Source organism: Salvelinus fontinalis, chromosome 24, assembly GCF_029448725.1.
Source record: "Salvelinus fontinalis isolate EN_2023a chromosome 24, ASM2944872v1, whole genome shotgun sequence".
NCBI lineage: Eukaryota > Metazoa > Chordata > Actinopteri > Salmoniformes > Salmonidae > Salvelinus > Salvelinus fontinalis.
Genome location: NC_074688.1, coordinates 38,411,541 through 38,425,093, shown reverse-complemented (window position 1 = coordinate 38,425,093; position 13,553 = coordinate 38,411,541). Strand labels below are relative to the sequence as shown.

Below are 13,553 nucleotides of genomic sequence, written 5' to 3'. Positions count from 1 at the left end.
TTAAGTTTCCCTGTATTAAAGTCTCCGGCCACTAGGAGGCCGGAGACTCACCTCTGGGTGAGTGGTTTCCTGTTTGCTTATTTCCTTATACAGCTGACTGAGTTCTGTCTTAGTGCCAGCATCTGTCTGTGGTGGTAAATAAACAGCCACAAAAGTATAGCTGAAAACTCTCTAGGCAAATAGTGTGGCCTGCAATTTATCACAATATACTCTACTTCAGGCGAGCAAAATCTAGAGAATTCCTTAGATTTCGTGCACCAGCTGTTGTTTACAAATATGCACAGACCGCCCTCCCTCGTCTTACCGGAGTGTGCTGTTCTATCTTGCCGGTGCAGCGTATATCCCGCTAGCTGAATATCCATGTCGTCATTCAGCCACGATTCCGTGAAACATAGGACATTACAGTTTTTGACGTCCCGTTTGTAGGATATTCGTGATCGTACCTCGTCTAGTTTATTGTCCAATAACTGCACGTTGGCGAGTAGTATTGACGGTAACGGCAGCTTTCCCACTCGCCCGGGTCCTGACGAGGCATCCGGGCTCTTTGTCCTCTGTACCTGCGTCGCTTCTTCTTGCAAATAAAGGGGATGTCGGCCCTGCCGGGTGTTTGGAGGATGTCTTGTGCGTCTTGTTTGTTGAATAAAAAATCTTTGTTTAATCCGAGGTGATTGATCGCTGTCCTGATATCCAGAAGCTATTTTTTGCCGTAAGATTCGGTTGCAGAAACATTATCTACAAAATAAGTTAAATAACACACAAAAAAACACATAATAGCACAATTGGTTGGGCGCCCGTCAAACTGCTGCCATTTCTTCTGGTGCCATTTTGTTTCATCCAGTCATTGGCAGCAGAGAACTGGAAGGAAAGGTGACTAAAGGAGGAATTGGCTTTGGGGATGACCAGTGAAATATACCTGCTGGAACGCGTGCTACGGGTGGGTGCTGCTATGGTGACCAGTGAGCTGAGATAAGGCGGGGCTTTACCTAGCAAAGACTTATAGATGACCTGGAGCCAGTGGGTTTGGCGACGAATATGAAGCAAGGGCCAGCCAACGAGAGCATACAGGTCGCAGTGGTGGGTAGTATATGGGGCTTTCGTGACCAAACGGATGGCACTGTGATAGACTACATCCAATTTGCTGAGTAGAGTGTTGGAGGCTATTTTGTAAATGACATCGCCGAAGTCAAGGATCGGCAGGATAGTCAGTTTTACGAGGGTATGTTTGGCAGCATGAGTGAAGGAGGCTTTGTTGCGGGAAGTTTGAGTTGAGTTTATACTCTGAGAATTAGATCCTAACAAGGGGTTTTATTGCCATGGGAAACATATGTTAACATTGCCAAAGCAAGTTAACTAGATAATAAACAAAACTGAAATAAGCAATAAATATTAACATTAAACATTACTCACAAAAGTTCCAAAAGAATAGACATTACAAATGTCATTATGTGCAAATAGTACAAAAGGGAAAATAAGTCAACAAAAATATGGGTTGTATTTACAATTCACTGGTTTCCCTTTTCTTGTGGCAACAGGTCACACATCTTGCTGCTGTGATGGCACACTGTGGTATTTCACCCAGTAGATATGGGAGTTTATCAGAATTGGGTTTGTTTTCAAATTCTTTGTGGATCTGTGTAATCTGAGGGAAATATGTGTCTCAACACTCTCTTTCTCTCTCCTCACTCTCTCTGTCTCTCTCTCTCCACACTCTCTCTCTGTCTCTCTCTCTCCACACTCTCTCTCTGTCTCTCTCTCTCTCCACACTCTCTCTCTGTCTCTCTCTCTCCACACTCTCTCTCTGTCTCTCTCTCTCCACACTCTTTCTCTGTCTCTCTCTCTGTCTCTCTCTCTCTCCACACTCTCTCTCTGTCTCTCTCTCTCCACACTCTCTCTCTGTCTCTCTCTCTCCACACTCTCCCTCTGTCTCTCTCTCTCTCTCTCCACACTCTCTCTCTGTCTCTCTCTCTCTCTCTCTCTCTCTCTCTCTGTCTCTCTCTCTCCACACTCTCTCTGTCTCTCTCTCTCTCTCTGTCTCGCTCTCTCTCCAAACTCTCTCTCTCTCTCTCTCCACACTCTCTCTCTGTCTCTCTCTCCACACTCTCTCTCTGTCTCTCTCTCTCCACACTCTCTCTCTGTCTCTCTCTCTCCACACTCTCTCTCTGTCTCTCTCTCTCCACAGCATCCTCAAGTCTATGGAGTTTGGCCCAACTGAGAGCTCAGTGCAGGTACAGGGAAAACTACTCTACTTTTGCATAGCAACAGACAGACAGACTTCTGTAAATACTGTTATGTGTATTACTGTTCTCCTTTATCTCACCCCCCCCTCTCTCTCTCTCTCTCTCTCTCTCTAACCTTCCCCCTCTCTCTCTCTAACCTTCCCCCTCTTTCTCTCTCTCTCTCTCTCTCTCTCTCTCTAACCTCCCCTCTTTCTTTCTCTCGCTCACTTCCCCCTCTCTCTGGAACCCCTCTCTCTCTAACCTTCGTCTCTCCTCTCTTTCTCTCCTTCTCCCCTGCCCCCCTCTCTCTAACCCCCCCTCTCTCTAACCTCCCCCCAACCTACCCCTCTCCCCTCTCTCTCTCTCTCTCTCTCTCTCTCTCTCTCTCCTTCTCCCCTGCCCCCTCTCTCTTTCTCCCCTGCCCCCTCTCTCTAACCCCCCCCCAACCTACATCTCTCTCTCCTTCTCCCCTGCCCCCTCTCTCTAACCCCCCCTCTCTCTCTCTCTCAGGACATGTCTAGACCCCTAGAAGTGTTGTTGTTGGAGAAGAACCGTAGTCTGCAGTCTGAGAGTTCCTCTCTGCGCATCGCCAACACAGAGCTGAGCGGTGAGTCAGTTTGCCTTGGGGGTTAGGGCCTAGAGGCTAGGGCCTAGGGGGTTAGGTGGTTAGGGCCTGGAGGGTTAGGTGGTTAGGGCCTAGAGGTTAGGGCCTGGAGGGTTAGGTGGTTAGGGCCTAGAGGTTAGGGCCTGGGGGTTAGGGGGTTAGGGCCTGGGGGTTAGGGCCTGGAGGGATAGGTGGTTAGGGCCTGGAGGGTTAGGTGGTTAGGGCCTGGGGGGTTAGGGCCTGGGGGGTTAGGGCCTGGGGGGTTAGGGCCTGGGGGGTTAGGGCCTGGGGGGTTAGGGCCTGGGGGTTAGGTGGTTAGGGCCTGGGGGTTAGGGCCTGGAGGGATAGGGCCTGGAGGGATAGGGCCTGGAGGGATAGGGCCTGGAGGGATAGGGCCTGGAGGGATAGGGCCTGGGGGTTAGGGCCTGGAGGGATAGGTGGTTAGGGCCTGGAGGGTTAGGTGGTTAGGGCCTGGGGGGTTAGGGCCTGGGGGGTTAGGGCCTGGGGGGTTAGGGCCTGGGGGGTTAGGGCCTGGGGGGTTAGGGCCTGGGGGGTTAGGGCCTGGGGGTTAGGTGGTTAGGGCCTGGGGGTTAGGGCCTGGAGGGATAGGGCCTGGAGGGATAGGGCCTGGAGGGATAGGGCCTGGAGGGATAGGGCCTGGAGGGATAGGGCCTGGGGGGTTAGGGCCTGGGGGGTTAGGGCCTGGAGGGATAGGGCCTGGGGGTTAGGGCCTGGGGGGTTAGGTGGTTAGGGCCTGGGGGTTAGGGCCTAGGGGGTTAGGTGGTTAGGGCCTGGGGGTTAGGGCCTGGGGGTTAGGGCCTAGGGGGTTAGGGCCTAGGGGGTTAGGGCCTAGGGGGTTAGGGCCTAGGGGGTTAGGGCCTAGGGGGTTAGGGCCTGGAGGGATAGGGCCTGGAGGGATAGGGCCTGGAGGGATAGGTCCTGGAGGGATAGGGCCTAGGGGGTTAGGGCCTGGAGGGATAGGGCCTAGGGGGTTAGGGCCTAGGGGGTTAGGGCCTAGGGGGTTAGGGCCTAGGGGGTTAGGTGGTTAGGGCCTGGGGGTTAGGGCCTGGGGGTTAGGGCGTAGGTGATTAGGGCCTGGGGGTTAGGGCCTAGGCCCTAGGGGGTTAGGTGGTTAGGGCCTGGAGGGTTAGGTGGTTAGGGCCTGGGGGATAGGGCCTGGGGGATAGGGCCTGGGGGATAGGGCCTGGGGGATAGGGCCTAGAGGTTAGGGCCTGGGGGATAGGGCCTAGAGGTTAGGGCCTGGAGGGATAGGGCCTAGAGGTTAGGGCCTAGAGGTTAGGGCCTAGAGGTTAGGGCCTGGAGGGATAGGGCCTGGAGGGATAGGGCCTGGAGGGATAGGGCCTGGGGGGTTAGGTGGTTAGGGCCTGGGGGTTAGGGGTTAGGGCCTAGGGGTTAGGGCCTGGGGTTAGGGCTTGGAGGGATAGGGCCTGGGGTTAGGGCCTGGGGTTAGGGTCTAGGGGTTAGGTGGTTAGGGCCTGGGGGTTAGGGCCTGGGGTTAGGGCCTGGGGTTAGGGTCTAGGGGTTAGGTGGTTAGGGCCTGGGGGTTAGGGCCTGGAGGGTTAGGGCCTGGAGGGATAGGGCCTGGGGTTAGGGCCTGGGGTTAGGGTCTAGGGGTTAGGTGGTTAGGGCCTGGAGGGATAGGGCCTGGGGTTAGAGCCTAGGGGTTAGGGTCTAGGGGTTAGGGTCTAGGGGTTAGGGTAGTTACCAACACACACCGCATTGAGTCTAGACCAGTGCTTGGCTTAGACTGAAATGGGTCCCTGTACTATCTGGAGGTTGGGGGTTAGGGCCTAGGGGGATAGGGTCTGGGGGTTAGGGCCTAGGGGGATAGGGTCTGGGGGTTAGGGCCTAGGGGTTAGGGTGGTTACCAACACACCCTAACCTTGGCTTGGACTGAAATGGTTCTCTGTACTATTTGTATTAAGGTGCTGGAACTCTGCAATCATTTAAAAGGAACATTCTATAAGAGGTGCCAGAACTCGAGGATAGAAAATGTGAGGTTCTGGGACTCGGTTCCCTTGAGCTAGACCCAAGTCAAGCACTGGACTAGAATGACTCCGAAAAGTTCTGTTTAGGCAACACAGATGAATAGGATATGTGGGGTTGCTAGGTTGCACTGGGGGATGGGGATGTGTGAGTGTTTGATCTTTCACCTGGATTTGGACTGGACTGGTTCGTGACAGGTCCAGAATCAGGTGGGTAGTGGATGGAACCGGTTCTTGTCTGGAATACTCTTCTTTTTAAGTGTCATTTAAAACACTTATCTAATCACTCAACACTCAAACTGACGTTCTTTGAGGTAATTATTTATTCTGTCTGAAGGCTCTAATAAAGTATCACTAGAAAAACAACAGCAAGAAACCAACCAGTGTGATGGAATAAAAACTGGAGCTGGTGAAATGTCTACGTTTCATAGACGTTCCCACATGTTTCAGTGTGTGAGAGGCGTTTCAGTGAGTGTGTGCAAGGCGTTTCAGTGAGTGTGTGCGAGGCGTTTCAGTGAGTGTGTGCGAGGCGTTTCAGTGAGTGTGTGCGAGGCGTTTCAGTGAGTGTGTGAGAGGCGTTTCAGTGAGTGTGTGAGAGGCGTTTCAGTGAGTGTGTGCGAGGCGTTTTAGATTGTACAATCCACCTGACAACATGCTCAGTTTATATAATGACAAGTTCCTGTACAATCCACCTGACAACATGCTCAGTTTATATAATGACAAGTTCCTGTACAATCCACCTGACAACATGCTCAGTTTATATAATGACAAGTTCCTGTACAATCCACCTGACAACATGCTCAGTTTATATAATGACAAGTTCCTGTACAATCCACCTGACAGCATGCTCAGTTTATATAATGACAAGTTCCTGTACAATCCACCTGACAGCATGCTCAGTTTATATAATGACAAGTTCCTGTACAATCCACCTGACAACATGCTCAGTTTATATAATGAGTTCCTGTACAATCCACCTGACAACATGCTCAGTTTATATAATGACAAGTTCCTGTACAATCCACCTGACAGCATGCTCAGTTTATATAATGACAAGTTCCTGTACAATCCACCTGACAGCATGCTCAGTTTATATAATGACAAGTTCCTGTACAATCCACCTGACAGCATGCTCAGTTTATATAATGACAAGTTCCTGTACAATCCACCTGACAACATGCTCAGTTTATATAATGAGTTCCTGTACAATCCACCTGACAACATGCTCAGTTTATATAATGACAAGTTCCTGTACAATCCACCTGACAGCATGCTCAGTTTATATAATGAGTTCCTGTACAATCCACCTGACAACATGCTCAGTTTATATAATGACAAGTTCCTGTTCAATCCACCTGACAACATGCTCAGTTTATATAATGAGTTCCTGTACAATCCACCTGGCAACATGCTCAGTTTATATAATGAGTTCCTGTACAATCCACCTGACAACATGCTCAGTTTATATAATGACAAGTTCCTGTACAATCCACCTGACAGCATGCTCAGTTTATATAATGAGTTCCTGTACAATCCACCTGACAACATGCTCAGTTTATATAATGAGTTCCTGTACAATCCACCTGGCAACATGCTCAGTTTATATAATGAGTTCCTGTACAATCTACCTGACAACATGCTCAGTTTATATAATGACAAGTTCCTGTACAATCCACCTGGCAACATGCTCAGTTTATATAATGACAAGTTCCTGTACAATCCACCTGACAACATGCTCAGTTTATATAATGACAAGTTCCTGTACAATCCACCTGACAACATGCTCAGTTTATATAATGACAAGTTCCTGTACAATCCACCTGACAACATGCTCAGTTTATATAATGAGTTCCTGTACAATCTACCTGACAACATGCTCAGTTTATATAATGACAAGTTCCTGTACAATCCACATGACAGCATGCTCAGTTTATATAATGAGTTCCTGTACAATCCACCTGACAACATGCTCAGTTTATATAATGAGTTCCTGTACAATCCACCTGGCAACATGCTCAGTTTATATAATGAGTTCCTGTACAATCCACCTGACAACATGCTCAGTTTATATAATGACAAGTTCCTGTACAATCCACCTGACAACATGCTCAGTTTATATAATGAGTTCCTGTACAATCCACCTGGCAACATGCTCAGTTTATATAATGAGTTCCTGTACAATCCACCTGGCAACATGCTCAGTTTATATAATGAGTTCCTGTACAATCCACCTGACAACATGCTCAGTTTATATAATGACAAGTTCCTGTACAATCCACCTGACAACATGCTCAGTTTATATAATGAGTTCCTGTACAATCTACCTGACAACATGCTCAGTTTATATAATGAGTTCCTGTACAATCCACCTGGCAACATGCTCAGTTTATATAATGACAAGTTCCTGTACAATCCACCTGGCAACATGCTCAGTTTATATAATGACAAGTTCCTGTACAATCCACCTGACAACATGCTCAGTTTATATAATGACAAGTTCCTGTACAATCCACCTGGCAACATGCTCAGTTTATATAATGACAAGTTCCTGTACAATCCACCTGACAACATGCTCAGTTTATATAATGAGTTCCTGTACAATCTACCTGACAACATGCTCAGTTTATATAATGACAAGTTCCTGTACAATCCACCTGGCAACATGCTCAGTTTATATAATGAGTTCCTGTACAATCCACCTGACAACATGCTCAGTTTATATAATGAGTTCCTGTACAATCCACCTGACAACATGCTCAGTTTATATAATGAGTTCCTGTACAATCCACCTGACAACATGCTCAGTTTATATAATGAGTTCCTGTACAATCCACCTGACAACATGCTCAGTTTATATAATGACAAGTTCCTGTACAATCCACCTGACAACATGCTCAGTTTATATAATGACAAGTTCCTGTACAATCCACCTGGCAACATGCTCAGTTTATATAATGGGTTCCTGTACAATCCACCTGACAACATGCTCAGTTTATATAATGACAAGTTCCTGTACAATCCACCTGACAACATGCTCAGTTTATATAATGACAAGTTCCTGTACAATCCACCTGACAGCATGCTCAGTTTATATAATGAGTTCCTGTACAATCCACCTGACAACATGCTCAGTTTATATAATGACAAGTTCCTGTACAATCCACCTGACAACATGCTCAGTTTATATAATGAGTTCCTGTACAATCCACCTGGCAACATGCTCAGTTTATATAATGACAAGTTCCTGTACAATCTACCTGACAACATGCTCAGTTTATATAATGAGTTCCTGTACAATCCACCTGACAACATGCTCAGTTTATATAATGAGTTCCTGTACAATCCACCTGGCAACATGCTCAGTTTATATAATGAGTTCCTGTACAATCCACCTGACAACATGCTCAGTTTATATAATGACAAGTTCCTGTACAATCCACCTGACAACATGCTCAGTTTATATAATGAGTTCCTGTACAATCCACCTGACAACATGCTCAGTTTATATAATAAGTTCCTGTACAATCCACCTGACAACATGCTCAGTTTATATAATGATAAGTTCCTGTACAATCCACCTGACAACATGCTCAGTTTATATAATGAGTTCCTGTACAATCCACCTGACAACATGCTCAGTTTATATAATGACAAGTTCCTGTTCAATCCACCTGACAACATGCTCAGTTTATATAATGAGTTCCTGTACAATCCACCTGGCAACATGCTCAGTTTATATAATGACAAGTTCCTGTACAATCCACCTGACAACATGCTCAGTTTATATAATGAGTTCCTGTACAATCCACCTGACAACATGCTCAGTTTATATAATGACAAGTTCCTGTACAATCCACCTGACAACATGCTCAGTTTATATAATGAGTTCCTGTACAATCCACCTGACAGCATGCTCAGTTTATATAATGACAAGTTCCTGTACAATCCACCTGACAACATGCTCAGTTTATATAATGAGTTCCTGTACAATCCACCTGACAGCATGCTCAGTTTATATAATGACAAGTTCCTGTACAATCCACCTGACAACATGCTCAGTTTATATAATGAGTTCCTGTACAATCCACCTGACAACATGCTCAGTTTATATAATGACAAGTTCCTGTTCAATCCACCTGACAACATGCTCAGTTTATATAATGAGTTCCTGTACAATCCACCTGGCAACATGCTCAGTTTATATAATGACAAGTTCCTGTACAATCCACCTGACAACATGCTCAGTTTATATAATGACAAGTTCCTGTTCAATCCACCTGACAACATGCTCAGTTTATATAATGAGTTCCTGTACAATCCACCTGACAACATGCTCAGTTTATATAATGACAAGTTCCTGTACAATCCACCTGACAACATGCTCAGTTTATATAATGACAAGTTCCTGTACAATCCACCTGGCAACATGCTCAGTTTCAGGAAGCTCAGAGTGCTTGACAGTCTCTACATTTGGCGTGACTTTTTTTTTCACTGGATATTTCTAGAAGTTCTTGCGTTCAGTGACCCGGCCATTTTTATCAAGCCCTTTTTATTTATCTATTTATTTGCTCAGTATCTCAACAAACAAAAGTATCTGGAATGGAATGACTAAGTGTCCAGAAAGACTACAACATCAAGTGTTACTAACATTCCGGGCTTTTTTTCTGGAGCTAAAGACTGAACTAAGGATTCATAAAAAGTGAATCAAGTTCCACCTGACATGGGACCATCACAGCCAGATCTTTCACCCTTACAGACGACCGATTTTAAAGCACTCTATACCGCCATTAGTCCCAATCAGATCCGCTGTTATACTGTAGCGGTGCAGACACTCCACCAATGGGCCCTGAACATAGTGAACACAAGTAACCTAGTGAAGAGAGACAGTGGGAGGCCTGACTGGACCCCACCCTCCCTGCCTGCCAGACTCAGGCCTGCTGACTGGACCTCTCCCTACCTGCCTGCCAGACTCAGGCCTGCTGACTGGACCTCTCCCTACCTGCCTGCCAGACTCAGGCCTGCTGACTGGACCTCTCCCTCCCTGCCTGCCAGACTCAGGCCTGACTAAACCCCTCCCTGCCTGCCAGACTCAGACCTGCTGACTGGACCTCTCCCTCCCTGCCTGCCAGACTCAGGCCTGCTGACTGGACCTCTCCCTCCCTGCCTGCCAGACTCAGGCCTGACTAAACCCCTTCCTGCCTGCCTGCCAGACTCAGGCCTGACTAAACCCCTCCCTGCCTGCCACAGTCGAGGCTGGGTAGCAACCATTTTGACTGGTTTAAGTGCTTACTTTTTTCTTCCCAGGCTGTCTCTTACAAGAAAGGTACAAATCACAAATGCTTGGGCATCTTGTCCGGGGGGTTATCAAAAAAGAGAGAGGAAGAAAATCTATTTATATAAAAAAAAAAAAAAACGTTTGACCTTAAAAATAAACAACTTTTTTTGGGTTTGTTTTTTTCGCCCCCTTTTTTGTTGACTCCCCCATAATGCCTTGTGTTTGACCTTTCTTGTAGGGTCAGCCGGGCGGAAAGGGAAAGAGGCGTCCGTGGAGGAGACCACCACGCCCAGTACCCCCTCCCTGCCTCCTCCTCTTCTCCCTCCCTCCCCCCAGCCCCGAACCCCAACTGACCCCCTTAACACCTCCATCACCAACGGGTCACACCCCTTTACCCCCACGGGCATCGGCCAGGACTTCTACAGCCCCCCTTTCCCTCTGGTGGGGGGCAAGATGTCCCTCAACGCCCTCCTGCAGCGGCAGCTCATGCAGACGTTCTACTCCAAAGCCCTGCAGGAGTCCAATCAGGGAGCAGCGCTACTGTTTGCCCCTGTCCACTACACCTCTACCTCCACCTCTGGCTCTAGCCCTGTCCCGCTCTCGGCCAGCCCACTGCAGTCTCCTGCAGGTCCAGAGGTGAACGGTAGTGGCGGTGCCCCGTCCCCCTCTCCCAGCCAGTCTGAGGGGACTGGGGGCAGTGTGTCTGACTGGGAGGACATGGACACCTCAGAGATCGCCCGACAGATCAAGGAGCAGCTGATTAAACACAACATTGGCCAGCGGGTGTTTGGCCACTATGTACTGGGCCTGTCCCAAGGCTCGGTCAGTGAGATTCTGGCTCGGCCCAAACCCTGGAGCAAGCTGACAATCCGGGGGAAAGAACCCTTCCACAAGATGAGGCAGTTCCTGTCTGACGAGCAGAACATCCTGGCACTACGCAGCATCCAGGGACGTCAGAGAGGTGAGAGGCCTGCCTGCCTGTCTTCCTGCCTGTCTTCCTGCCTGTCTCTGTCTGCCTGCCTGCCTGTCTCTGTCTGCCTGTCTCTGTCTGCCTGTCTCTGCCTGTCTCTGTCTGTCTCTGTCTGTCTCTGTCTGTCTGTCTGTCTGCCTGTCTCTGTTTGTCTGCCTGTTAGCAAACTTTTCCTCTTAATACTGGCCACCAGTTGTTCCATCAGTGAGTGTCTGTTGCTTTCGTCAACCAGATAGGCCTCCAAAGCCTCCCTTTACCGTCCATGATCAATACTGAAACCTTTCACACGTCGATAGTATTGACTAAGAGGAGGACAGGGCTACGGTTTTACCTCAGTCACGTTCGATCGGGCCAAGCCTGCTTTTCATTCCACATCCGAGCATTGTACCTCCGCTCTGTGTGTTGTCAGGGAGTGGACGGGACCTGGGTTGAACTATCTTAACCCTTTGTTTAAGCTGTCAGTCCTCGGGTTGAATGTCCTTGTTGACTCTGAGATGTAATCACTTGTCCTAATGTTCACCCTGTCGTACAGTTCAGTGGCTGTGTGTATTGTCATTTTGTGGAACGTCTTTTATTGACACAGAGCAGAGAAATGAAATACAGGTGCATACTGGAAGCAGGAAGTTGGCGTAAAGTTGGAGCAACATGTGTTGTTGTTTTTGACAGAGAGTCCAGGCCAGCCCCTTAGCCACGCATTACAGGACGTACCGAAGCAGAGAGCCCGCTCTGACCAAGCCTCGCGGACAGGTCTGTCCCCACACACACACACACACACACACACACACACACACACACACACACACACACACACACACACACACACACACACACACACACTTCTGTTTCTGTCCTTGTAGTGTTGGATGAGGTGTGCCTGTGTTGTGTATGTAACTGTCATACTCGTAACCCCGCTCCCCACCTCCCTCTCCACAATTCATACTGGCCTGGCAGTGTAAAAGCAGAGTAGTGTGTGAGGCGTGTAAGGATGTAAAAACAGTCACACAGAAGCCTCTCTCAAAGCTCTTCCTGTATAATTTAGAGTTAATGAGCTGACAGTAGGTTTCAGTGGGGAGTGCTGCTAACCAGTGAATACAAATGTGTCTGTTTGGTTGTCAGTCATAGTTTGACGTGAAACAAAAACGATTAAAAACAGCTTCTCAATGTCAAAGGGAAGTATGTGAGTTACTCTGACGCTCCGACCTTAACTTCCCTTTGTATTGTAACCATGGTGGTTTGAGCATGGCTTTTGGCACGAATAAACAAACATTATTTCCAGATCAACCCACTGTTCCGGTTGACACTTTCCACCCAGTTACCCCTCTCTTTGTTGCCCCGTAGCCAGCAGGCCTCTTTACCGGAAGGGCAGCTGTAGAGTGACCCCTGTCTGTCTGTCCGTCTGCCTGCCTCTTGTCAGTCAAAGTGCTGATTGAAGCTTCTCAGTTGTGTACCTAGTGTACTTACTACCTACTGTACCTACTGTACCGACTACCTACTACCTACTGTACCTACTACCTACTGTACCTACTAACTACTGTATCTACTAACTACTGTATCTACTAACTACTGTATCTACTGTACCTACTAACTACTGTACCTACTAACTACTGTACCTACTAACTACTGTACCTACTGTACCTACTAACTACTGTACCTACTGTACCTACTAACTACTGTACCTACTAACTACTAACTACTGTACCTACTAACTACTGTACCTACTAACTACTAACTACTGTACCTACTAACTACTAACTACTGTACCTACTAACTACTGTACCTACTGTACCTACTAACTACTGTACCTACTAACTACTAACTACTGTACCTACTAACTACTGTACCTACTAACTACTGTACCTACTAACTACTGTACCTACTAACTACTGTACCTACTGTACCTACTGTACCTACTGTACCTACTAACTACTAACTACTGTACCTACTAACTACTAACTACTGTACCTACTAACTACTGTACCTACTAACTACTGTACCTACTGTACCTACTAACTACTGTACCTACTGTACCTACTGTACCTACTGTACCTACTAACTACTGTAACTACTAACTACTGTGTCTACTGTAACTACTAACTACTGTGTCTACTGTAACTACTGTACCTACTGTACCTATTGAACCGACTAACTACTGAACCGACTAACTACTTTACTGACTAACTACTGTACCTACTGTACCTACTGTACCTACTAACTACTGTATCTACTGTACCTACTGTATCTACTGTAACTACAATCTACGGTAACTACTACCTACTGTATCTACTGTACCTACTGTACATACTAACTACTAACTACTGTATCTACTAACTACTGTATCTACTAACTACTGTACCTACTACCTACTGTACCTACTGTTTCTACTGTAACTACTACCTACTAACTACTGTACCTACTACCTACTACCTACTGTACCTACTGTACCTACTAACTACTGTACCTACTAACTACTGTACCTACTAAC

General features: G+C 47.4%; 1 protein-coding gene across 7 annotated transcripts in view; it reads left to right on the top strand.

The window, feature by feature from the left end:
* The window catches only part of cux1b (cut-like homeobox 1b), a 184,640-nt gene that overhangs the window by 111,631 nt on the left and 59,456 nt on the right, over positions 1–13,553 (top strand). For 5 of the 7 annotated variants that reach the window (XM_055880672.1, XM_055880669.1, XM_055880670.1 and 2 more), the window contains exons 13-16: positions 2,180–2,225; positions 2,727–2,823; positions 10,340–11,062; positions 11,738–11,818. In XM_055880672.1, the coding sequence (XP_055736647.1) occupies positions 2,180–2,225; positions 2,727–2,823; positions 10,340–11,062; positions 11,738–11,818 (947 nt within the window). The remainder of the gene's footprint in view (positions 1–2,179; positions 2,226–2,726; positions 2,824–10,339; positions 11,063–11,737; positions 11,819–13,553) is intronic. The other 2 variants (XM_055880673.1, XM_055880674.1) reach the window with 2 other exon arrangements.